The sequence below is a fragment of the Magallana gigas genome, chromosome 7 (genome assembly GCF_963853765.1).
Source record: "Magallana gigas chromosome 7, xbMagGiga1.1, whole genome shotgun sequence".
In the NCBI taxonomy this organism is placed as follows: Eukaryota; Metazoa; Mollusca; class Bivalvia; order Ostreida; family Ostreidae; genus Magallana; species Magallana gigas.
Genome location: NC_088859.1, coordinates 44,430,386 through 44,457,021, shown reverse-complemented (window position 1 = coordinate 44,457,021; position 26,636 = coordinate 44,430,386). Strand labels below are relative to the sequence as shown.

At 34.0% G+C, this 26,636-nt stretch overlaps 2 protein-coding genes across 4 annotated transcripts; both read right to left on the bottom strand.

The window, feature by feature from the left end:
- Nucleotides 1–1,222: 1,222 nt before the first annotated feature.
- Nucleotides 1,223–13,375, bottom strand: LOC105327597 (amiloride-sensitive sodium channel subunit alpha). Of its 2 annotated transcripts, XM_034458811.2 has the most exons (13): nt 12,797–13,373; nt 12,268–12,642; nt 10,658–10,830; nt 10,489–10,569; nt 10,135–10,226; nt 9,817–9,980; nt 9,221–9,310; nt 3,284–3,410; nt 2,750–2,825; nt 2,544–2,601; nt 2,107–2,189; nt 1,853–1,928; nt 1,223–1,408 (listed from the first exon to the last, which is right to left on the bottom strand). In XM_034458811.2, the coding sequence occupies exons 1-13, from the start codon at nt 13,007–13,009 to the stop codon at nt 1,262–1,264; spliced, it is 1,755 nt and encodes a 584-aa protein (XP_034314702.2). In that variant the 5' UTR covers nt 13,010–13,373; the 3' UTR covers nt 1,223–1,261. The 2 variants fall into 2 exon arrangements, 1 of the variants encoding a protein (XP_034314702.2); XR_010707927.1 differs by lacking the exons at nt 1,223–1,408; nt 2,750–2,825 and having other exon boundaries at nt 12,797–13,375.
- A 3,093-nt stretch (nt 13,376–16,468) lies between these two features.
- Nucleotides 16,469–25,053, bottom strand: LOC105327596 (amiloride-sensitive sodium channel subunit alpha). Of its 2 annotated transcripts, XM_011428169.4 has the most exons (14): nt 24,607–25,053; nt 23,062–23,478; nt 22,047–22,085; nt 20,391–20,557; nt 19,726–19,806; nt 19,529–19,620; nt 19,131–19,294; nt 18,950–19,039; nt 18,393–18,519; nt 18,112–18,187; nt 17,876–17,933; nt 17,676–17,761; nt 17,426–17,501; nt 16,469–16,770 (listed from the first exon to the last, which is right to left on the bottom strand). In XM_011428169.4, the coding sequence occupies exons 1-14, from the start codon at nt 24,802–24,804 to the stop codon at nt 16,513–16,515; spliced, it is 1,929 nt and encodes a 642-aa protein (XP_011426471.3). In that variant the 5' UTR covers nt 24,805–25,053; the 3' UTR covers nt 16,469–16,512. The 2 variants fall into 2 exon arrangements, with proteins under 2 accessions (XP_011426471.3, XP_011426472.3); XM_011428170.4 differs by lacking the exon at nt 22,047–22,085 and having other exon boundaries at nt 24,607–25,050.
- Nucleotides 25,054–26,636: the final 1,583 nt, after the last annotated feature.

The following is a 26,636-nucleotide window of genomic DNA, read 5'->3' as shown; positions in this document are numbered from 1 at the left end:
TCCTAGCAATATGCACACCTCTGATATATGTACAATTGATCTGCAAAAGAAGAACTTCCTATCTTGAAAACTGTAGGAGGAGTTATCCGTACAATGAGGGTACCCTTTTGGCAGCCGCCCGCCCGCCATTTTCACCATTTTAATACCCGGTTAAAAATAATTTTGATCTTAAATCGTGTCAAAGTCCCTTTAAATCTCCCCTTTTCGATCATTGATTATATATGTGAGCATTAAAATCTGCAGTACATTTATACAGGTAAATGGTTTACATTATATAGTTACAAATGAAAATACCGGTATGATTATCATGCATGCTTTTCGCTCTTCGGGAAATTTTTTGCGGTTTCATTCAGGCATGCATTTCTTTATTTGACACTATACTTACTTTCAAAATACTGTTTTTCATGAAAACCCCACAAAGTTGTCACACTTTTCATTTACTTCAGCAACAATTTTTGTGTAGGTTTACCTAAAATGCTTTCTTTCGAGATTCATGCAGGATATGAATCTTTCTACTTTTCATTTACTTCAGCAGCCACATTTGTGTAGGTTTATCTAATAGCTTTCTTTGGTGATTCATGCAGGATATGAAGGTGGCGACATTGCAGAAAAAAATACATAACCCACGTAAGCGAGGTGCGGCTGATATACATGTACTTTTCGATTACTCATTGCTTTTGTTTTTGCAAGTTTTACAGTGAAAATTATCTATTCTTTTTCCAGATAACTGCCTGGTCAGTTTCAATTTATCTAGTCCAATCATGACCTCATTTGTCACACTAACTGCTATCTATGCATATTAGTAGATGTTGTAAATTATAACAAATATTTACATGTATAACTTTAATAAGATATCAATTTTCTCTGTGTGTTCAATCGAGGTGCAGATCTATAGTAGTTGTGGGGAGGGGGGGGGGGTGACAATATTCAAATTTATTTTAAATTTAATAAAATCTATACAACCCTCTCGGAATCCCCCGCCCCCTCCAAACCTCTCTGCTGGATCAGTGCCTATAGCTAGAAAGTTGTGCGCAAATCTAAATACAAACACATGACTGTACATTAACAATTCCACACAAATATAATCATCATCATCATCATCATCATCATATTAACATAAACATGAAAACAGATTTACAAAATTTCGATATATATGCACCGTTTTCCACTTTGACTATGTTAAAAAAAATCAGGCTAAAAAGAGAATTCGAACACCATTTTGTTTTAAATTATATTCTTAATTCCACTCCTGAGCGATAGATTATCTTTCATCGCTGTTATGTTTACAGACACGAAAACCATATTTACACAGCTCCAAGAAAAACTGGACGACTTCAAAGATAGCCAACACGGACAGACCGATCCACAAACCAATGGCTCCGCCCACGTCTGAGGCAAACTGTGCCGTCTAAAATGACACGCCCATCGTTTGAATTAAAAAAAAAATAATGTTCTTAAATCATTATAATCTAAAAGACTTTCGCTGTGAAATTATGTAAAGAAAGAATACATGTATTAAAAAAGTGGAAGGAAAAGAATAGACAAATTAAGTATTTCTCCGTTAAAATTCCATTTGATTTATAAAAACTCCATTTTAATTCAGATTTTTTATGAGGGCCGTGTGGTCATGGCAATTCTTGGACTAAATAAGTTTCTTTTTAGCTGAAGAGCTCTGTTTAGATGTAGGAAAACATTCAATTTTTATAGCTTAAATTTTAAAATAAAATATTTGAATTTTTTCAAAAGATAAAAATAATAATTAATAAAAAATATTAATTTGTCAAATTTCAAGGCAGATCTGATAAGTAGTTTATCGACCATAAAGCCCCATTAATTCAGAAAGTGGAAATACCGCTATTTCTGGCTCTTCTTCAATTTTCTCATAGTTCAAGTCCTCGTAGTATATCGTTACTTTCAGGAAATTCAAGCTAAAATCCCAAAATAAAGAATTGTGTTTGGAGACTCATCATGTAGAATTAAGTCTTTAAAAGCCTCATTTTTTATGATTTTACAAAACTTTTTACCAGATCATGTAGTCTTATGTTGAAATATTTTTATAAATACGGTATTTTATTGTTCTTAAGATAAGTTCCCACACAAGTCTACCTGAGTAAGCGTGGATCTGTTATGCTGGTTAACGTAAAGCACTGTAGAGGAAATCGCTCACAAAGCCCTGTCAAAAGCGTGTTCTGAAAGAGAAAACGCTATATAATTTAAAAACAATCCCAGAACCAAAGTTCATACCGGTATTTGACGCTCATCATTGCCCCCTATCGTCTCTACCCCAAAAACAACTTTTATTCAAGACAACTTTATCGGTTCGCGGAGAATAAATTTCGCGATCATGCCGTGACAGAGCCACACGTCAATGGTTTGGTTTGCGGCGAGAAATATTCGCGACGACGCGACGAAATTTCCAGCACGCGAAAAATAGTTGGTTTACAGTACGGTCACCACCAAAACCTGCCACCACCACCACTATCATCACCATCAATTATAATCATGTTACCACAAATTATACTGCCACCACATCGTATTCTTACGCTGTATTTTTCTGTGGGCCACTGTCGACTGCTTGGAAACAACGAGTACTTTTTTTCTCTGAAATATCAAGTGATCAGAGTATGAATAATTTTGATTGAACTTCTTGGAAATCTAATGAAACTGAATTTGGGTTTAATTTTTTTTTTGAAAAAAAAATAATTCGCCGGAAATGAGAGAAAAAATTGCAATACTAGAGACAGTTCACCTGCAGGGGTTTGGGCATTTACAATTTCTGTTCTGTGATTTGAATTCTCTTTGAATTTTATTTATACAGGAGATTTCTGCAAGTAAGATGAAAAGGTTCAAATTAAAGAAGGAATGAGATCTTAAAACAGCGATCATAAATTGTTTAAGTTGGAGTTTTAGGTGTGTGCATTATGGTAGAGCTTGTTTGAAACACCTCATATATATTTTTTTCTTATATTAAAAAAATACTTAATTTGGTTTTCTTTTTTTTTTTTGGCTTTTCAAATATCTGTCTCATTATGCTAACTCTAAAATAGCTCAGAACAGCAGCTTCACGGTAAATTAACTCTAAAAGTATTAAAAGCGGGGGCTGTTGAAAAAAAAATTCCCCCACTTCCCCCAAAGCAAATAATGCTGAACGTTTTATCAATTAATTGGACATTTATTGGACCAATATAAACCTACTGGACGTATATTTCCAACTTCATACTGTAAATTTAACTTTACATATACACGCAGATAGAGATTGTATTTGAAATATATATATCTGTACCTGACTGGGTTCGGCACCACTTGTTTTTGAACGTGCTGTTAGAAAAGTGGTAGAACTCCTTGTATTCATGGAAATAACACCCACATTCTCTAACCATGACGGATTGTTCGCAAACTATACGACACACCTACACATCAAAATAAAAAGCTATCAAAATTATAAAAACAATTCCATTTACATCCAATTTTTAACGAATAGATATATGCCTGAACAAAATTCCACAGCATGTATTAAACACCCCCTCCCAACATGTATGATAAGCAGACAGAATAGAAATATCCAACACGCTAAAGGCTCCTGTATGGAACGCCATAGCTGCCTTAAGGTCAATTTCATATTATATGAACTGGTATTTCATTTATATGCAATAGTAATATCATTATATGCAGTGGTAACATCATTACATGCAGTGGTAACATCATTATATGCAGTGATAACATCATTTTATGCAGTGCTAACATCATTATATAATATTATTTCACCATTATATTCAGGGGTAAAATCTATATATGAAGTGGTGACATCATTACGTTATGTCGTAAGATCACTATGTGCAGTAGTTTATTCATTATATGTTATGAATAAATCTTTATATGCTATGATAAACTCATTTCATACAGAGCTAAACTCATAATGAACTATTGTTCAATCGTTATGTTATATGGTACACTCTTCATGTGCAGTTGCAAAATCCTTTTATGCAGTGCAACTTCTTGACATTAGGTGATAAGTTCATTATATGCAGTACTGACATCATGTTATGGTGTATTAAAACCATTATGTATGGTGGTAAAACCTTTATGTATTGTGGTGAAAGCTTTACATGCAATAGTAAATCCTTTATATGATGTGACAATTTTATAATATGCCGTTGTTGAGTCATTATATTATGAAGTCAGTTCTTTACATGATGTGATCATTTCATTATATGGAGTGGTAACTTCTTTATATGCAGTCGTAACTCTTTATGATGAGGTTGTAAACTGGTTCTCGCTGAAAAGTTTTAATGGGGAAGAGGTCCAGTTTTATTTTTAAAAAGATGCCGCGTTCGTTGTGACGATGCACATTTCCTGGTCAACTAGTCGGGTTTTTTTAAGAGAGAGAGAGAGAGAGAGAGAGAGAGAGAGAGAGAGAGAGAGAGAGAGAGAGAGAGAGAGAGAGAGAGAGAGTTTTTATCTGTCCTTTAACATCGATATCATAATATCAATCATTGAACCCATTATGTATGGTGGTAAATCGAATGTATTATTAGTAGAGTATGCTTTTAATTTAAGAGTAAAAGAAATTACAAAAAATGAAGCAAGCGTTTTAAAATCAAAGTCGAAAGACCTTTGTTTCAATGTACCAGGTAGATGCTACTTCTCGCTGATTAATGCCTCCAACACAAAAGGAATAGACAGATTTTTATTCATAGACATAAATAAAAATTATTTTTCATTTTTCTTAAAATTAATTTTATTTTTAAGAAATAATAAAGAAATTGGTTGGTCTTAACCTCTTTTTATGGTTGTTTCATCCACTGTATAAAATTTAAGCTCACCGGGCATGTATTTTTGTATTTTAAATCCTACAAAGAAGGTGTTGCAGTTCCTGTGCTATTTTCCATAAAGCTGTTGCAGATATCTTCATATCATTTTTATAGGACCATTTTATACGCGGATCAATACAAAATTTTCGGGGGGGGGGGGGTGCGATGAATACTGAAGTTTGCCGAAGGGGTGGGGGGAGGTGGGTCCGAGGCAAATTTTTGGTAATTTCATGGAAATTTTAAGAAATTTTAATTTTTCTGGGGCGGGGTCCTCCCCGCGACCTCCCCCCCCCCCCCCCCCCCCGTTCAAGACCCCCATGCATTAAACAAATTGTAAAATGGTTTCACTGAAAAATGTGACTGGTTTCATGGCATATCCGATTTTTGTTTCAAAGAGGCATATTTTTAAAGATTAAACTTCGAAAAAAAAACCTCCGAAGTTAAAAAACGGTGTTTTAAATCTTAGCAAACTTCATCGTGTCTAGTATAGCCGAGTGGTTACGCAGGATGTCCGAATAATCACCGAGACTAACTACTTGGTATTTTTTAAATTAATTTTTGAAAAGGTAATACTCCTATTCCGATGGTTTTGAAAATAAATGATGTCGGGATAAATAAGTTTTAAAACGCTTGTTATTGTAATATTTTACATGTGTGCTGATTTTTTCAACGTTACCGACTTTGTCTATCCGATTTTTTTTTAAACCAGAGAGCTACAGATCTGCAGCTAAAACATTTGCTGCTGAACGAGGAAGTAACGCATTAATCGATAATGTTAATGTATTTTTTTTGTAAAATATGTCGTTTTCAAAATATATATACATATTGTTCGACATCGTTAAAAGCAAGCCGTGCAATAATGTATGAATCAGCAAAATACGGATAAGTTTGTTCCAAGCACCACGGTTTATATGGATGCTATTAAAATTATTTTAAATAACAATCAAGAGCAAAGTAACTCCTCAATTTAAACGTTTTTGAAGAGACAGAATTAGATTTATTAATTCAAAAAGCTCCAAAGAATTACATACATATTTAAAACACGATAGCAAGTAGAAATTAAATTGTTCTATGTTAATATCAAGATATATAAAGTGATCTTCCTATCTGTATGCGCGAATCTAGAAGCAGAGGGGGTATAAAATTTCTACAAAGTACAATCATTTAATTTTTGAAATTTATTTTACTTTTAAAATTAAACGCGTACTCTACTAAAAATTCATTCGATTTATCACACATCGATGTATCAAGAACAGAGAAAATCTCTCTCTCTCTCTCTCTCTCTCTCTCTCTCTCTCTCTCTCTCTCTCTCTCTCTCTCTCTCTCTCTTCAAAACAAACGACAAGTTGACCAGGAAATGTGCACCGTCACAACGAACGCGGCATCTTTTTTAAAAATAAAACTGGACCTCTTCCCCATTAAAACTTTTCAGCGAGAACCAGTTTACAACCTCATCATAAAGAGTTACGACTGCATATAAAGAAGTTACCACTCCATATAATGAAATGATCACATCATGTAAAGAACTGACCTCATAATATAATGACTCAACGACGGCATATTATAAAATTGTCACATCATATAAAGGATTTACAATTGCATGTAAAGCTTTCACCACAATACATAAAGGTTTTACCACCATACATAATGGTTTTAATACACCATAACATGATGTCAGTACTACATATAATGAACTTATCACCTAATATCAAGAAGTTGCACTGCATAAAAGGATTTTGCAACTGCACATGAAGAGTGTACCATATATTATCAAAACCGATTTGGTTTGACTTTTCCTATAGCGTCACGATCATTTCTGTGAGCTACGTCATGCATAAATTATACACGCCGCCGGTGTGAAAACTATATGATTGGTTAACTCCTATTTTTAGGCCGAGTTATCAGTATACGCTTATGCAATGCCAGAGCTGAAGGATTTCTCAGAACAGTTTATTTCCCCCCCAATATTATTCATTCAAAATCGACTATCCCGTATGTTTAAATTCTGTGCTAAACTCTCTCTCTCTCTCTCTCTCTCTCTCTCTCTCTCTCTCTCTCTCTCTCTCTCTCTCTCTCTCTCTCTGTAAACGGGCGTTAAACCATAGCCTCAAGCTGCGGTCCAGAGTACGGCGTTATAAAAAAATATAATATTTAAAAGTTGCATGTGCTAAGCGTTCATTTCATGTAAATACCGTAAATGTATAATGCACATGTATTACCTACTAACTTGCCAGTCAAAGTGATAGGTATGAATTCCTCGATTTCTACACCTTTCGATCGGCAATCGACAGTCAATAAAAGTATTGAACGATGGTGTGAAAGAACGAGACGGAAGTGGAGAGTGCAAGGAGGTTTGTACATGTGCGTCTTCATTAGGCAAGTGTCCGATTCGTTTCTCTTCTGTTGCCCTATCACTTTCGGTGTAAATATATATACTAAAATATCCACAAACCATTTACTGCAGATTTCTTTATTTTACCTGTCTCTGAACCCCCGATCACCCGCTCCATACATGAACACTGGTTTGTTTACATAAAAAAAATACAGTTCTTGATCCGCTTTCCGAGTACGGTTAAAGGTTGTTTAATAGGAGAAAGTTTGGGGCGGGTAAAGCTACAATTATTAACAGTAGTAAACTAAATGAAGAATTATTTAAATGGATTATTTTCACAAAATGTGGTATGGTATGATGTAAATATTTTTTAAAAAATAGTGTTATTTTTATACGCGGCAAATTGCCGTAAAGTTTTTTTGTACATGTAAGTATTGTATGCACTGTAGCTTTATATTTTCTAACCCAAAATTTATACACAGAGCTACAGCTATATATGTTATGTACCGTATGTATTGTTTTATCACAAGTGTACACTTTCGAAAAATAGCCCAATTTCGACAGTCACGAGTACCCATGTGAATTTTTCATTCTCTGATATGTTGTTGTTCTGTCCGTGCATAATTTAGTCTTAGTTAACCAGCAGCCAATCAGCGGTAAGCTGAATCCACCAATAAAAAAACTGTGGTTAAGGTGCGGGTATTGTTTATGTATGACGTAGCTGAAAAAGTTGAACGCGACGCGATCGGAAAAGTCAAACCAAATCGGTTTTAGTAATAACATAACGATTGAACAATAGTTCATTATGAGTTTAGCTCTGTATGAAATGAGTTTATCATGTAATATAAAGATTTATTCATAGCATATAATGAATAAACTACTGCACATAATGATTTTACGACATAACGTAATAATATTACCACTTCATATAAAGATTTTACCCTTGAATATAATGATGAAATAATAGTATATAATGATGTTAGCACTACATAAAATGATGTTATCACTGCATATAATGATGTTATCACTGCATGTAATGATGTTACCACTGCATATAATGATATTACTATTGCATATAAATGAAATACCAGTTCATATAATATGAAATTGACCTTAAGGCAGCTATGGCATTCCATACTCCTGATAGGACGCTGTCTTTATGCCAAGTATCAAAAAAGTGTGGGCAATCGGTTTTTAGAACGCAGTTCGCAGTTCGCAATTGAATAGTGAACTGCGTTCTATAGATCACCCGTGGGTATCACCTGGGTGATAAGTAATAAACGCGATCACCCGTGGGTATCCGACAATGGGTGATCGATAATACCGCCGATTGCTGACATAATTTTAACATATAAAATATATTATAAAGAAAAAGTATCGGGGTATTTAATGAAAAATAACTTTGTCAAAACACTGTAGATTTATACATTGTTCTTATTTACTACAATAATGTAATGTTGTCGGGCGCTAGGTTATAAGACGCGAAAACTTGGGATTTCATGATCTACCAGGTATTTAAGGCATCCAATGTATAACGACTACATTTTGCACCAAATAAATATTTTGATCCTTTTTATCATGATATCATTTTGAAGGTGTCAAATGAAAATACTCCACCAAGGGAATTTTCAAAATTTTTTTGTCTAATTTTAAATTACACCTTGAATTTTACATTGAAGTCTATGGGCAGTGCAGTTTTATTAAGATATTAAAAAAAATGAAATTCATACAGTTCTTTTGGTGAATATATACATAAACTTTCTCTTTATTAAATATAAAATGAAACGAATCATTTACCTCAGATATTTTGACAAAATTAAAACGTTCGTCTTTTTTCGTCAAGGGGAGATAACTCTTAAAAAATTAAGGTGCAAAAATGACCGGCTTCGTATATGCAGTCAGTTCATTTTACCTTTATTGTTTTCTAGCAATAGGACCTACATAATTATTTAAATAATTCAAAGTGATTCAAAATTGTTTAATTTCCCTTCATTATAAATTGAATATTTTAAATCCTACCTCTATTCTTATTCTACTGTTAAGTCACACAATTACTGCATAGTAGAGAAAGGCATACTGTTCTGGAATATTCCATTTTATGTTGTCTTTTGAAATCTTGACCATTTTCGCAATCCCTGTAGGACGGTGTAACTCTAGTGATATCTTTCTGAAAAGAAAAAGACCTTTTGCCTTTATCGGGACACGCGAGACGTTCTTCAATTTTATTAAATTTTCCTTGATATATTATTTCTTATTATTAACATTGAAATCTGTTAATTAAAATAAAATCAGGCTATTTTGGAGCTATAATATTTAGAACTTTTTAAAAATAGCATGCAAAATGCATCTGAATGCTTTAAATTCGTAGTTTATATTTTCGATTGAGCACTTTATATATAAATTAAAAAAGTATCATAAAACATGAAAATACAATTATTGGATTACTAAGTGGGAATCTTGGCATTGTGCAGATATGAAAAAAAAAGGGGGGGGGATGGAAGATAGGTTGCGTCTGAGCGCAATACCTACATTAACAGTTGGTTTGCTTAATAATCACGAACACCCAAAAGTTGATTTGCTAAATTACAAACATGTTTTGTACGAAGACAAAACAAATATCCCTCTTCTTTATTAGTTGATTTGCTAAATAATAACAGCCACCCAAATATTTACCAAACGCAAGCCTACGTGTGTTTCGTAAGAAGACGAAACGAATATTCCCTCCTCGTCAGGGAGGGGGAACGTGTCCTGATCGTGGATCTGTAAGCGCATGCCGTACCCCTGACTGAGTCCTTTCAGATACTCGTCATTCTCCATGTAAAGTATCAAAGTCAACCCTGGATTTGGAAAATACTCGATCAACTTAAGAGTAGTCATAGAAAATACCCGTTTAGTCTATTTTACTATTTCAAACAACATTCTTTTTCTTTTTTGACCGTCATACAATTTAACTTATGTTCGTCGACCTTTTCTTTTTGAAAAAATTGTCACCTGATTTTGGACCAGTCTTTTTGGCAACAAATCCTTTGGACTGAATCGTGAAGCAGTTACCATATTCAGGTGTATTCACCAAGGTAAAGTTTCTGGAAATAACAGATTAATTAATCATTTCTTCGTATAAGTTGAGTCATAACTTGTGTGTTGAACGAAAAATACCCGACATGAATCGTACTTCACACACTCAATTTATTTTGAAGGAAAAAAATAAATTTCAATCGACGGATATATTATTCCATCGTCGGGAACCCACGGCCAGTCTCGCAAACGCTCAGTAAGCGTATGCGAGACTGACAGTGGGTTTTCGACGATGATATTATTCCAACTTCCAACTGAAGATCAACGCACTCTGCATAGCATTTGAAGCCGTTGTATGAGCAGGATATCAGCATGTCCTCTATCTGGTGTCCTACGTCGATCCTTGTATCTCTGAAAATAACCTAAAACTTATTCTGCATCAAAATAACCATAGCTGCCAATACGGAACTTGCAATCAAAGTAAGGTACAGTAGCTGACCTTGGCATGGAGAGATACAGACTCCGGAAGGAACTTTCTATTTTAAACACACTGTCCCTCTCCGCACCCCTAAAGATGTCGTCGACGTAGTAGTAATCCGAGTAATAATCGTCATAGTACGACATGTTGTCAAAATCGAAATCATCAAATCCTTCTACAAATCGCTTCTTCCTCTAAAAAAAAACACGTTTAATAAGAATGCATGACTGAATTTTCAAAACATGTATTGAAATAATATAGTCTGCTACTATCGTTTGTTTTATATACAGAAGTAAAAATTCGATATTGCATCTTTACTTTCTAAATTCACGTTCCTAAAGAAACGAGATTTGCCATATTTTCCCTCCTTTTTTCTTTTGGTGTAAATGCTTTCTTACCTTGCTCATCTTAAAATCATAGCAAGCAAAATCAGAGACAACTCTTCAACAATACCCATTGATTTATTCCGTTAGAAAGTTCAAAGCAAAATGAGCTGTATTTTTCAGAATTTATTTTGCTGCGTAGACCTGTATGATAAAGAAGGTGAAAACGAATCGTAAAATTGTATCATACCAAAGAGGGAAATTCACTGGGAAATATGGCATACCAGTTATTGTATATGTACAGGACGACAATAGAACCATTTTAACAAGAGTTTGGACTTTGGGTAGTGGTGTCAAACGGCAATGTGACGTAGGCATGTCTATTTCATTGTAGGCTACTCAGCCATGGCTCTTTGAAATCAACAAGATTTGTCTGGTTTTTGAGCATAGACTAGGCAGTCGGTGTAAATTTCACTTAAAACCAGCGTCATTTTTATCTTTTTTTACGCAAGAAATAGTTAGTAAAATCCTACTGAAAGTCCAAGGCCTTGTTAAAATTGTTCTAATGTAAATGTGCTACAATCAAAGCCTATAGAATAGCTTTTTCCAAAAAAAATTGACAAAGAGAAGTTCGTAACCTTAATTGTCCTGGTCATTTAATCAGTTAGCGACCATTTTACATGTCAGCATGGTTATTGCAGTTCATATTGCTCCAAGATGCCAGTGCCATTGAAATACATGGAAGATACAGCCCAAAAAATTCACAAAGTACATAGTTTTTTCCATATAAAGCATCTCGTATTTTTTTTAAAATATGAATTCAATTTATTTTGAACCAGTATAAAACACACATTAGGAAGATTTATAGGTTATAGGTAAAACATTTCCCTATCAAAATAAATCTTCAGCTGGAGTAACCCATCCGTGAATAAAACTGCCCTCGGGCTCCCGACATACCCAAGGTGAATTTCCGGTCAAGAGTGGACTTAATCAACCCAGTGTAGCATACTCGGTATGCCAGCTTTAGATCCGTAACATTTTTTTGATAATTGTTAACAGTTTATTCTAGTTACATACATTTATGTGATACTAAAGCATTATTTTAAAATTTAGACAATACAATGAATTTTTTCACCTCTATTACATTTTTTCAACTTTCAATGGGAACGATTGCATTCCAAAAGTGGATTTTTAAGTCACCTCACCATAATAAGCAAGTTTCCATCAAAGTTTCAAGGACTTCTGGTACGTTTTACAGACACGACAATAATTCTTTGAATTTTTTACAAGTGTCAATATAGCAATTACCTTTCCAGGTACATCAGCACCCGGATTGAACTGATCAGGATCGGTTTTTGCAACTATCTCCTGCAAATCCAGGGGCGTGTCAGGCAGGCGTGACCATTTAACAGCATTCATATTGCATAAGGTCACCGCGGGAAATTGTAGGTTGTTAAATCCAAGAGAAATTTTGGTCTGAATTGGAAGGTCCAGGAACTGGGATATGAGATAGAAAAGATGAAACACCATCCAGCCGATTGCCACCAGCAGTAGAAATGCCCACAATGCTCTTGAGTACCAGAGTTTGGCAGACTTGATGTACCCAACGCCCTGCATAGCTGTTCTGTCGGCAAAGCGATTGAAGATCTTCCTTAAGGACTTTTTAGAAACCGTTGTTTCTCTCTAAAATAGAGATACATATACTATCATTATCTTTTAGTTTTCGTCTTTTCAGTTATTGCAGATGCGGGGTTTATGTACAAAATCGAAATTACAAAAACACTCTATTAAAGTCAATCATTGAATTAAAAGTGAATACTTTTACAGTCATCCTTACTTTTTGCTCCCTGTCTTCGTAGTCCGGCCGGGGATCAGCTGATCTGTAGTCGGGATAAAACCGTTTGGAGAGGGACCCGGTGTCATGACTCTGAGCCTCCCAGGGAGAGGAGCCGAGCACAAACAGGCCACGATTCCTGGAATTCCTGTACGCCATTTCCTGATCAACACCAAATGTCCATCCATCATGGTATTTCTGGTTGTTTCTGGACATTCTAGAGTTTATTTTCTCTCATAAGACTCAATTGGAATCGCACATCTCCTGCCTTAAGGAATAATTTTCCTAATTCGCGTCGTAGGACCTGGAGGGCGACAATGCATTTAAACTTTCACTTACTAGTAAACCTTTTAATGTGAAACTCCCCAGGCTTTGGTCTACCCATTAGATATTGACAATAGTTCTGTACATGTTTTTTTGAGCAACGAAGCATCACCCGAGTAACGACGCCTTTGTAATCCATTCGTACAGAAAGTAGACACTGTTAAATTAACGGAGAATGAATGTGGGTTATATCTTCAAGATGTCATATAGAAAACAAGTTCTGCATCAGTGTGTGATTGTCAGGGCCTGCATCAGTGTGTGATTGTTAGGGCCTGCGTCAGTGTGTGATTGTTAGGGCCTACAATCTGATGATTCAGATACACAGGGTACATCAAAAAGTTTTTGGACTGATGTTATAAAATTGCCATTGACATTGCTACAAGAATGAGTTTTTTGCTTACATACATATCATAGGCGTCGGAACCGGGGGGGGGGGGGGGGGGGGCTTAACCAGGATGAGGTACTGGTGCTTTCTTTGACTTCTTTTACATTAGATTTTATTGGTGATAAAAAGGGACCTCCACACATCAAATTTCATGCATCGTTAAATACGTTGCGAAGGAAGAAATATACACCTATTCTACAGTTTTACGTAATAGCGTCAAATGACGTTATAATCTTATCCGATTAGGTGGAAAAAGATTTTAACGGAAAATAATTATTATTTGTCCAGCAACATAATTAAAGTGTGCCGCAAGAATCGTCACAGGACTACCTATTTTTGCTTCTAGGGAATGTCTTTATTTCGAAACAGGGTGGGAAACACTTCATAGTAGAAAACCATGTATAAAATTGATAGACACCTTTTACCCAATTATGCAATGGACATTTTCCCAAATAAACGTATTAATGCATCCAATTATTTTACAAGAAATGCTCAAAACTTGATACACCAAAATGACGTTTACAATTGTAAAAATCTTCATTTGTTCCCACTGTTGTTAACGAATGGAATACGCTTTCAATGGATGTCCGGGAAAGCGACTCCAATAAAAAAAATACATGTTTCTGTCATAAATCAGAATGATATTACATTAAGGAAGGAGTCTTTTCTGGTTTTCGACTTGTCAAACGTAAATTTGATTAATTGTTCGTTAAATCAAGATGAAAGGAAATTAAAATAGTATATTTTTCTTTCTTTTTTACTATCATACAACTTGGCATAGAAAAATGTAATCAATGTTTAGAATGGAACAAGGACTATATTTTTGGCGTAGGAAAATATCACATGTTGCGCAATTCAGAATTGCTGCAGATTATATATATATAATGAGTCTGTTTTATCATTTTAAAAACAATAACAATAATGTTGGATTTTTTTTACTAATGTGAACTAATAATATGATACTTGGGTTTCAGAATATGATTTTAAAATATGATTTGCCTATCAAATAACATTTTTATAAGCTTTTTAAAGCGCCCATTCTATACCTTGATTTTTGTGAAAAAATCACTAAAATCAGTTTTTCTCTCTTATGAAACGGTCAATATATTAGCTTTTCTGTCAATTTATATCTTTATATAAAGTCTTCATAATACATAAAAGTTAGAAATATTTTATTATTGGAAGCATAAAAAAATAATCAAAATTTCTTCAAAATTTAAGAAAATTAGAGGAAATGCGGGCTAAGCAATATCAATTTTAGTATAAATATTTATTCCAATTTAGTAGTATAAGCTGATAGACACTCTCATGGTCTATGATTTCATTGAAGATTTGAATCTTCAAATCTTAAACAAATGTCTACAGAACTATAAAGAGCTACACTTATTTTTATCACTCTTTACGTTGAGGAAAAAGGTAGTGACCTTGACCTGACCTTTATCGCAAACAAAAAGGTCAAATTTAATTAAACTGATAGAATCATTAAGTAATATGATCCGTTTGACTGTGTCAAAATTTCATGCATTTCTTATTATAAGAAGTATGTTTGATAATAAAAAGACTCCTTCCTTAAACTAAAATGTGCCGAGTCCGACAAAAATGTTGATGTTTTAAAACAAGAGGCCATTATGCCTTAACGATCACCTGAGTACCCTAGCCCATACACAAACTTGTCGAGGAGTCTCATACATGAATATGCAATTTATCAAATTCCATTCTGGAGTAGAAAAATTATAATATTGTTCAATGACAACCACCTTCCTGCCTGAAATCTTTCAAAAAGGACTATGAAATCTAAAATTCATTCGAAAAATTTTAAAGATCCTAATCGAGCGCATGCCCTGATATTGAAAAAGTGCAAGTCTGATAGAAATATTTGTTAACTTTCAAGATAGGATTTATGCGTAAACCGTATGTTTTCATAAATAAACTAAAACAAGGTGGCTAATATACATTTTTATTTAAAACAACCTCCCATCCCCCATCCCCAGGTGCAGACAGAAACAGGCATTTAAACAAATATAAAGTTTGAATAATCAACCTACATTTTCACTAGATCACCATCTGGCATTTATACCAAAATCAGTTTAAATGTACTGTTTTTCAGTAATTTTGGCTAGCCAACAATTACTTTACTATCAACAAGCCTATTTGTTTATTTAGAAAGTTCCAAAAAAATCTATTGCCTTATACACTTATGTACTTACCACATGACGTAAATTGTCAAGAATTGGGTAAAATGGGACAGGTATTGAACTTTTGTAGAAAATCAGATTTTTGTCATGTAAAGCCATATTTAGTGTTTTATATATATATATATATATATATATATATATACATATACATATATATATATATATATATATATATATATATATATATATGCTTATAATTGTGGACGTTGCAATAATTTGCGTGTCTCCGAATGACAGTACCGAACACAGATTAGGAACGGAAATCATTAATAAACTGTATCATCATGTATTTAAAGCAATATGAGCTGCATTTTTCATGTTGAATTTTTTTTTTACTAAAATGTTCTTTTCTACTCAGGTTTTTAAATTTCTGTTAGCCATATTTTTGTGGAAAAGGCCGTTAAGAAGCCTTATTTGGAGCAAAATTGAATTATTGTCGTCCTGTACAAAAATTAATTTGCTATATATATTCCTTAGAAGAGAAATATTTCCTTTGACAAAAATCAATGATGTTTTCAAATCTAATTTATCATAAAAGTTTAAGTTATATGCAGACTTATCATACTAGCAGGTTTTAGCAGCAAAATAAAATTCTAAAAAATACAGCTCATATTGCTTTAATAGTCTGGTATTCATTTATATACAGGTAAGACATAGATTTATTACCCATATATTATATATAATTTGTAAGCCTAACCCTAGTACATATAAATAGATTTTACCTTTACATTCGGCCATCTTCCACTTTTTAAAATTGATTTATCATTCTAATAAAAAAAAAAATCGAACACATATACATTTTCTCTGCATGTTGCTTAATAATGCCGGTAGGAATTCCAACTCTCTTGGTATCTTTTTTCATTTGCAAAATCCTTTTCTTCTCTTATGGCATAGCCATTTTGTCTTTGTTTTCGTTTTTTGATCTGCTTGGATTTCCTTTGTTTGTATCGCCACACATGTACGCCGTACGCACAAAGCTCAATAAAAAACTGGACCACTTCAAAGATAGCCAGTACGGACAGACCGATCCACAAACCGACGGCTCCACCCACGTCCGAGGCAAACTGTGCCGTCTAAAATAAATAAAATTGAATACATAGTAAGCTATCAAATTCATTTTCTGTCAACAAGTACCTAAATTAAGACGAATTATGCGCCTGAGTGACAAACAATTGTTCAAAAAGCCAAGTGGATTAATACATCGAGTCATTTTGATTTGGAAAGGGGAGGATATGCATATACTCGTAGGCTTACCCAATCCAATTGCGCGTTACACAGAGAGATTGATTTTTCATGCACTTTTAAAAAACCGAACAGTATTTAAAAGTATTTTACATTGACATTGTAATCATGTTCATTACATACATGTTCAGTACCTGTGAATGCCTACAATTAATTTGCAACAACATGTACATACTCAGTATACCATTATAACTCTTTCCCTTCCAACTGTTTGTCTTGCCAATGTTAGTGTATAGCTTAATGGTTTTCTTTCATCATAAATTAACAAAGTAAGAAAAATATAAAATATAACCCAGTTCTAGTCTTGATGATATTTTAAAATATTGCAATATGTAGGCGTAAACTGTAATACTGTAACACGAACTCTTGTGTTATACAATTGTTATGATACATTACATGGTGTCGCGGAATATCAAAGAAAGCTCTTTAGTTTCATCACAAAGACTGTTAATTTTTTTTCCATTTTCTGTAAACATATATACATACCGCTATTTCTGGTTCCTCAACGAATTCCTCGTAGTTCAGATCTTCGTAGTAAACGGTCACTTTCACAAAATTTAGACTGTAAATAAAGAATCAAGTTTGAGTAATAACTAAAAGAAATAAGTCAAAACGTGCTGATTAGAGAGTTAACCTTTGACAAAAGATGCAATGGAACCAATCGTTTTTACAATACATATGTATTATTTGGCTTCAAAGATTAAGTTAAACGATAATTAGAATATCGCGTGTTTACGCTAGAGAGCGTGGGTCTGTCTTCATGTTGACAACACGCTGACATTTTGCAGGAAACTGTTCACATAGACTCTGCATCAAAATGGTCTGTAAACAAAAAAAGATAACAAAATCAAAGCATGTGGATCGCATCATCTTCTCGTAAAAGTACAACAAATATTATTATAATAGTGTTTGTCACGTCATTTGGATCAAACTTACGCTATATGCTTCGGTGGGCCATTGCCTGCTACTGGGAAATAAAGAGTATTTTTTCTCCCTGAAAACAAAAACATGGTTGTATTGCACGGGTATTTGAAAATACGCAATGAACATTTAAGTTCAGTTCAATAAAAAATATTTTTAAAAATCCTTCCATCCATTATTAAATACTTTGTTTTTATGTATTTGTTTTAAACGATGCATTACAAATCAAGAAGAGTTTTAAACAGTCTTACTTGCAAGGGTTTAAACAGCTACACGTTCTCTGTTGCATACCAAATTCCTTCATAATAGTTGCAAGGCAACGTATTTCTGTAAATAAACATTACTATTGGAAACAATTTCATCTTACACATGCATTTGCAAATAGCATTTGGGTTAAAAAACACACTCAGGCTCGTATGTAAAAAAAAAATGAAATCTCGCCTTTTAAAAAAGCCTTTGCAAATGAAATTAATATCATTCTAAATTGTATGAAGCGTTGGTAAATGTTAATTTGAATAAAGCAGTGTTGCACCTTGTTGAGTTTTGCACCATCTGTTTTTGTTCGTGTTGTTGCTGAAGAAGAAGAATTCCTTGTAGTCGTGATTGTAGCAACCACACTGACTGAGGGACTGTTCCTGCTCACAGAATATCCGGCACACCTAAACACCCCAAACAATAGCAGTGACAATGAAAATGATGTTTGTTTCATTAATTTATTTTTCGTTATTCCTTAATGACATGATTATTAAAATATCATAAAATAGTATAGACTAAATTATTGCTAAAACACACATAATCACGAAATATTCCCCAAAACCACTCGTGATTTTTGCATTTTGCAAAAAATGCAAATCATTACAAATTTTGATTAGCATAAAAATTAGATTCAAAGCAAAAATACTGATGTTCCACAAAAAGAAAACTTCAATACAAATTCATAACAAGTATAAGTTTAACGTTACCAAAGAAAGTAATCCGAATCTGAACATCAAATCAAAAATAGGAAAGTTTTCAGTTTTCAGTTCTTCGTCTAAATGTTGTGTTATTTTATGACCCCAAATGGACACTTTTATCATACATGTAACTCACCGATCTGGAGTACTGCATTTTATTGACCTTTTTGAACTCAATTCCATCATTACATTCTCTGTGAGGTGGAGTTATACGTGTGATGTCCGTCTAACAAAGCAAAAGACGTAAAATACAGAGGAGTCCGAACAACCTTGAATCTGCAGCAATTAAAAGTTACACCAAAGAACGAAGCTCTTACCAATCGCAGACCGATATGTGTTTCAAATGAAGATGAAAGGAAAATTCCCTCTTGGTCTGGCATCGGGAAAGTTCCCGGTTCATGTATCTGTAAACGCATTCCATATCCCTGACTGATCCCTTCCAGGAACTCATCATTCTGGGTGTAAAATATCAATGTCAGGCCTAGAACGAAAAGGGCTCACAGTCTTATCTAGTTCTTTACACTACAAAACGTTCACATGTGTACGGTCATAAGTATACAATTGTATTTTCAGAAGAATCTTTCAAGCTTTTGAAATTAATTCATAGAATTGATACTTTTATATCTAATATGGGGAATAGTGATGCGTCATGTACTTTATAAAAATAGTAACCGAAATTAAGGGTTGTACATTATTTTGATTACAGTGCACGTACCCGTTTTTGGCCCTGGGTTTTTTGTTATAAAGTTCCCAGATTCTATTGTAAAGCAGTTTCCATATTCGGGGGTGTTCACCAATGTAAAGTTTCTAAAAAGTCAAAGTTGCTGAATTAAATAATCATTTTATGATTAACGTAATCATGATACAATTCAGTATAACTGTTTATAGTAGTTTGTAAAAATAAGAACTTACACTGGGAAACATTTGAAACCATTGAAGGAACACGACAGCAGCATGTCCTGTATTTGATGACCAGCTTTCACTCTGACTCCCCTGCAAATATTGGGTAAATTAAATATCTCTGCACAATTATACCAGAACATATTGTTATACTTCCATGTTAAATACTGAAATCTGATTGGTTAAGACGCAGTTAATAATATTTACTATTACCCTCAGCGTTAGCAACGCACTTGGCAACGGGTAACATTAAAAAATGTTACATGCGCGAAAATTATGCGCGTACGGTTCGCTGTAGAATTCACGTTATTCCTATATAAAAGCAGTAAAATTTTCTTAAAAATTTTAAAAAAGACATTCAGTATAACAAAATAAATAGTGCCTGTTTGGGAGGATAACAGTTGAAATTGACACCCCGAGAAAACCATTGTCAACCGACGCGAAGCGTATTCGGCAATTCATCTTACAATTCTTGATGCCTACCTATAACAGTTTGTATTATAGCTTTGAAAAACCCGGCTTTTATATACAATATGGAAGGGGGTGTCCGTTCTACAATACCGTTATTCATATTGTCATTGTTTTTAAGTCAGTTCCAATGCATTCCCAACAGGTATCACGGACAAGACCTGACAAAACCATGACGTTATAGAGACTTCCGGTTTGTAAAGGCTTACCTCGGCATGGCCAGGTAAAGGTTTTTGAAGGTATTCTCTACCTCGTACAAGTTGTCTTTCTTCGCGTCCTTGAAGGCGTCGTCTCGGAACGAAGGATCGTCATAGTAATCCCCGTAGTCTGTCAGGTTCCCAAGGTCATCAAACTCGGAGACAAACCTTTTCTTTCTCTGTAAGCAAGAAAATTGCAATTTATATATAACTGTCATATGAACTCTTGACCTTACATGTTGTGTATACATTTTTTTTACTGTATTATATACTTGTATTGGGAGAGGGCGATCTAAGTTTTTGAACTTGTGTCCAATCCCTGTTGTAATTTTTGTACAATAAAAATATGTTCAAATCCAAAATTGCAAGATTTGCTGAAAATTGCATACAGTGGTGTTTGTTTGGTTGTTTTTTTTGTTTTTTTTTTTTACAAATTATCTTTTAAATTCATAAACCAAACATTTTTTGCAATACATTGATTCAGTATTGTTTTAACTGACAGCATGTGCATTTATTAAGAAAATCAACAAAGTGATGGAAACAATAACTTTGGACAGACGTTAGTTTGTTCAGTATATAGATCTAAAGGATATACTACCTGTAAATCAAGATAATTATGTTTTGCTATGTCATTTTAAACGATTCCAACAGTAAAATGATAATAAAACGTGTCCATTACTTAAAATAAAAAAAAATGAAATGCGAAAGTAAACTTATGAACTTTGTGAGGAGGAAAAATTTGCGAACACAATCATTATCAGATTCTATGTTTGATTTTCATGACTGCTCTACAATAACAAAATGGCGCAGATGATGTATGCAGAACGACAAAGCAATTAACAGAAGTATTCAAATATTAGCTAACCAAACATACTTAATGAAAGAAGACCATTAGTTTTAAAAATCCCTGCTAATGACTAAAATTGCATACAAAGGACCAAACGAAGAGGCAATCTCATCGCAAACAAATTGAAATGATTATCAATAATGAACGTGGACAGTGTATTCTACAAAGATATTAGATAACACACGGTGTTTTAAATATTTCTAATGTCTTCTGACAGTCATGATATTAACTTAAAAGTTAGACTTATTATTTTAACAGCAATTCCATTCGATCTATATCATGTTAAACATTAACACATTTCATTTAAAAATGACCCAGTCATCCATGCAGTTTTAAAAGAATTTTACTCATTGCAACATTCACATAAAAGGAAATTGTTTGATAAAACCTGAACCAACATTCAATCATTTAAAAAATCATAAAACATATACAGGTTAATTTTCTCTTTAATATCATTTATACTGTGCAAAAATTCATTTCACCCTTTCCCAGTAATACTAAATGCATGCATGTACCTACAATGAATAAAAAGTATATACCTCCCCCCCCCCCCTCCATCACCATTTTCTTACGGATTATAAAGTCGATGCCTTCATGCTGCCTAATCCACTTATGTCTATTGAAAAAATAGAATAGGTTTGTCCCACAGATCAAATTAAATCAAATCACCATCTATCTAAATATCTAATAGACATTTTGTTATTTTATTTTTAGTTGGGTGAGGTTAGTATACTAGGGACGTGTTCTCCACCCAGATGAAGGGGTGATCACATGACCTGTGGAATTTAGTACTTATGACGTCATCTAAACGTGACCTTTACCTTCCGGTCTTTGGGGGGTTGGGGAGGAGGCGGAGGGCCCTGAAAAATCACCCTGCTTGATTTAAACAGATCACAAAAATTGTTGTATAGAATTGAAACATAATATAACACTCATCGTAAAGATTTGATTTTTCTCACCATCACGGGTGTTTAAAGCAATATGAGCTGTATTTGTTAGAATTTTATTTTGCTGCAAAAACCAGCTAGAATGATAAGTCTGCATAAAACTTTAACTTGATAATTAAGATTAGAAAAATCATTAATCTGGTCAGAGGAAATATTTCTCTTCTAAGGAACATATAGCTAATTAATTTTAGTAAAGGATGACAATGATTCAATTTTGCTCCAATTAAGGCTTCTTAATGGTCTTTTTTACAAAAATTTGGCGAAAAGAAATTTAAAAACCATGATTTTTTTGTCATTTTAGTAGAAAAGAACATTTTCGTAAAAAAAAATTCATCATGAAAATTGCAGCTCATACTAGTATTGCTTTAATCCCCAGTGAATGCATCTATTTGATATATTGAACTGCAGAATATATACACAGCAAACCAAATCGATATGTACATTTCTTACATGTAAAACCGACGGGATTGCGTCGTTGATACAATATACAGGATTTCAAGACATTTACCCGAAATAAGTGTACAAACATGGACTTTCAAAGTCCTAATCACTGTGTACATTAAAACTTAAGCTATTTAAACAATTTGTTGACTTGATATACACTTAATGGTTTTAAAAAAACTGATACAAGTACAGAATTAAAAGTACGAACACACAAAAGACATGTACATATTACAATAAAGAGGGCCAGAATGATGGAAAAGCGGGGAGTCTCGTGATCACTATTTCAATGACTCAAGAGGTTTAAAGGTTTTGTATGAATATGCTTATTATGTGGTAATTGAGGTTCTTTTGAATAGAATTCGTGATAGTAACTCACGAAGAGAGAGAGAGAGAGAGAGAGAGAGAGAGAGAGAGAGAGAGAGAGAGAGAGAGAGAGAGAACTTACCCCTCCAGGAATGTGGTCCTCGGGTTTGAACCGACTAGGTTGAGTTAGAGCAACGAGGGATTGAAACTCAACGGAGGTGGTTTGGAGCTCCGAGAATTTGACAACATTCATACTGCACAGCGTCACGGCCGGAAATTGTAGGTTGTTAAACCCTAGGGATATTTTAGTCTGAACAGGAAGGTCCGTAAATTGCGATATAAGATAATAAAGATGGAAGACCATCCATCCCATGGCCACTAACAGAAGGAATACCCAAATTGCCCGTGAATACCAGTATTTGGCAGAGCTTATGTAGCCCACACCTTGCATTGCCGTCTTGTCTGCAAAGCGACTGAGGAGCTTCCGCAAGGATTTTCTTTTTTCCATAGAGTTCGCAAAGGATACATTATCTTCTCCATTTTCTGTAGATCTTCTATCCTGCAATCAACTGAACTACATTAACTGTCATCTGAGACAATGTCATTAAAACAAATAGCCTTGTTAACAAACTTATTTTACAAACATTTGCCAGTGTCTTTGACTCGATGTAATTCTTATTTATATCTTTATAAGTCGATATGGTTTTCCATATTATCATTAATGTAAGAATTATAGGTAGATGAGGAAGGGGACTTCTTGTGTAGCATATGAGTAACATCTGGACTACACTCTTTTTTTTTAAAATTAAAATAAACTCGATCAAAATTTTCTTTACACTACAACTATTTCAACTACTGTACATACACATTGTATGTATAACATCTTTCACATTCTTTGAATGCTTCTGCCTTCAGGTTTCTTTCTTTGCCCCACTAAGGTGCGAACAATTTATGTAGTTAAGTAATAATGAATTATAGACACACGAGGTTATACAAGTTATAGTTCCCATAGCTACAGGTAATGGATATTGTGCTTTGCTCTTGTTGTTACCTTTAGAGAATTCACTTCATTGACTAGATCATCTGATATATGTTCAAGTAAAGAAATTATATAAGCATTCTAAAAGTTGGTGGATCTAAATAGCCATCTTCTCTACGCTACGCCGGATTCACAATAGAATTAACAATTTCCGTATTTAGCCACTGAGAGAAAAATATTGAAAAAATCATTGACATTTTAGTACGTATAATGTGTAAAAAAGAAATGTTACGGAAAAAACGAGAAATTTCTCTATTCATGTGTTAAGTATACATTGAATGTAATCCGGTTATTTTTTTCCGATGTTCACATTATTTTCAAGTGGATAATCATTGCACGGCCATCATACCCCGACTCGGGTTTGACGAAAAACTTTTAATTTGAAGAACGTAAATTAAACCATTATTGCTCGATCTGACGTTGAATAGAGGATCATAATACACGTACATCAATAGCGTCTTATTTACATTGAAGCCTAATGGCCTGGTTGTACCAATGTTAAAAATGTTGTCGATTATCAAGAATATGTTGTTTTCATCTCTTTGCTGTGTAATTGTTTTGGAATGATCTACAGTGGAGCCTTATCAATAATAAGTATACACGTAATGGATATTTGATACTTATTTTAATCATATGATGTAAACTAACCTCCAGGTCCCTCTCTCTGTAATCTACGGGGGGTTCCATCCGGTGAGATGGGTAGTATCGGTCCGAGGATGTGGCGCGGCTACTGAACGACCCACTGGCAGGTGCTCGTAAATGTTGCTGATTCAAGTACCGTGATCCAATGTACTCCTCCTCTCTGTCCCCACGGTAGGGTCCGCCCCGCCCACTGTGGGGGTACATTTTTATTGGTCTGATTGGTCGAGTATTTGCGATGTATTCCAAACAGAGAGAGTTACAGTTATCAATACGATGAGTTCCGAGGAGATTTTATCCAACTTGTAAAGAGAATCGCGTTTTTAAATATAATCCTGGGTAGAATTACCCGAGACTGACATGAATGTATGTTCACCTACACAAAGGCCCGGCATTTAAAATCCGAACTTTCCACTTGGTTAACTGTGCTCCCAGGGTCAATTGTTGAAAACGTTAATAGAGAAATCAAAACAAGTCTGGTGAAAAAGCGCATGAACTTTTATGTACACGATTCACCCAACATAATTAGACCACAGAAAACAACTTTGACCATTGACAATTTACTGATAACATTTTACCCCGAATGGAAAAATATTAGTCTTAAAGACCGAGAAAATAAGCACCGCCTTCAAACTCATGCAAGATGACCTATCGCTTCTTTCAATACTGCAATAAAATAGACACATCAGTCGATATTTAGCAACAGGTATTTAATAAAGCTGGGTCTTGTTATATAATAAGATGTACTATTTCATTTTAAAGCAATGGATGCGTACAACTGTACACGTTTACTTATTTTGCTTTCTGATAGAAATAATAGGCCCTCCTCCAAGCATCCTCAGTATGTAAAGGATGAGGGTCATTTTATGTAAAGAGCCCGAGGCTCAAAAAGGGTATCATAAACCCGCCTTACTATGTGTTCTATTATGAATTTAATAGCCCAGCCTACATGTTGTAAGGTTGTCACAAACATTCTTTTAACGATGGTTAGGCACATGGAGCAAGTGTTTATACAAGACGAATGCCCAGGTAATACATACGTCATATGAATATTTTTAGACTCTTTGAAATAAGGCTCGAAAGAAAATGCTATTTGATACCCATTGCAGAGCCAAAAGGCGATATGTAATAGAATGTCCAATTTAGTTAATTCATTCTTTATTTCTTGCAGCTCATTAGATTATACAAATTGACACTAAAGAGCATAGTAAAGTACAGAAATGGGTGTTTTACAGGAGTCATTGTACATACATAAATATGAAATGTGACATAAGTAAAGGGGAAATGAATCAAAAAAACAACATCTATAGTTAGTTACAGACATTGGTTCTTAATTTCATATTTAAGTAGATATATTTGTTGAGTTTACATATATCTTTAAAATTTTCGTTTAATATTATACAATTGCAGCAGTTTGAACATCGATGGCTTCTATAAAAATACTTTTCAATATATTTTTACGGTATTCAATATATACTGGACACACTAAGATGAAATGGAATTCATCATCAACATATATTTTACATGAAAAGCAGTTCTTTTGGGTTCTGTGTACCTTAATAAGTTTTTGTCACTATTTTAATTAACCACCAATATAAGCCTTAAATTTTTATCCCTCTGTCATTGTCCCGTCGTGCTATTGTATAGCATGGGTCCTGTAAAATTCTTAACTAAACCATTATTTGAAACGGAACGCAGTTTAGAAGAACATTTCTTCTTCCAAGGTAGCTAAAAAGATCTAACTGGCAAATTTTTTTCTTCAATAGAAGTTACAGCAAATTGCAGATAACCGGTAGAGTTTTCAATACCTTGCTGAATTGTTTAATAGGGTATTCATTTGGTCTGCCAGGTAGCACATCAGGTGTCTGATTCTAGGTCATGTGGTTACATAAAAGGAGGTGTTTTGTTTTTTTGTTTTTTTTTTTACATCTAACACATTCATATTGCACAAAGAAAACATCTAAAACATAGTTTATTGCAAATACTGTTCACCTTGAAAGTACTGGGTACTAGAGCACAAGTTCTGCTTAGAGTAACTA

Bases quoted from the DNA above. Each gene is read 5' to 3' on its own strand.
- LOC105327597 (XM_034458811.2), bottom strand. From the start codon at position 13,009: ATGTCCAGAAACAACCAGAAATACCATGATGGATGGACATTTGGTGTT. The intron at 9,981-10,134 runs GTGACAATTTTT...TTCCAAATCCAG, and splicing joins AAAGACTGGTCCAAAATCAG to GGTTGACTTTGATACTTTAC. The intron at 2,602-2,749 runs GTGAACTGTCTC...TTGATATTTCAG, and splicing joins AAATGCCCAAACCCCTGCAG to AGAAAAAAAGTACTCGTTGT.
- LOC105327596 (XM_011428169.4), bottom strand. From the start codon at position 24,804: ATGTACCCCCACAGTGGGCGGGGCGGACCCTACCGTGGGGACAGAGAG. The intron at 23,479-24,606 runs GTTAGTTTACAT...AGTTGATTGCAG, and splicing joins ACAGAGAGAGGGACCTGGAG to GATAGAAGATCTACAGAAAA. The intron at 18,188-18,392 runs GTGCAACACTGC...GTTTATTTACAG, and splicing joins ATGGTGCAAAACTCAACAAG to AAATACGTTGCCTTGCAACT.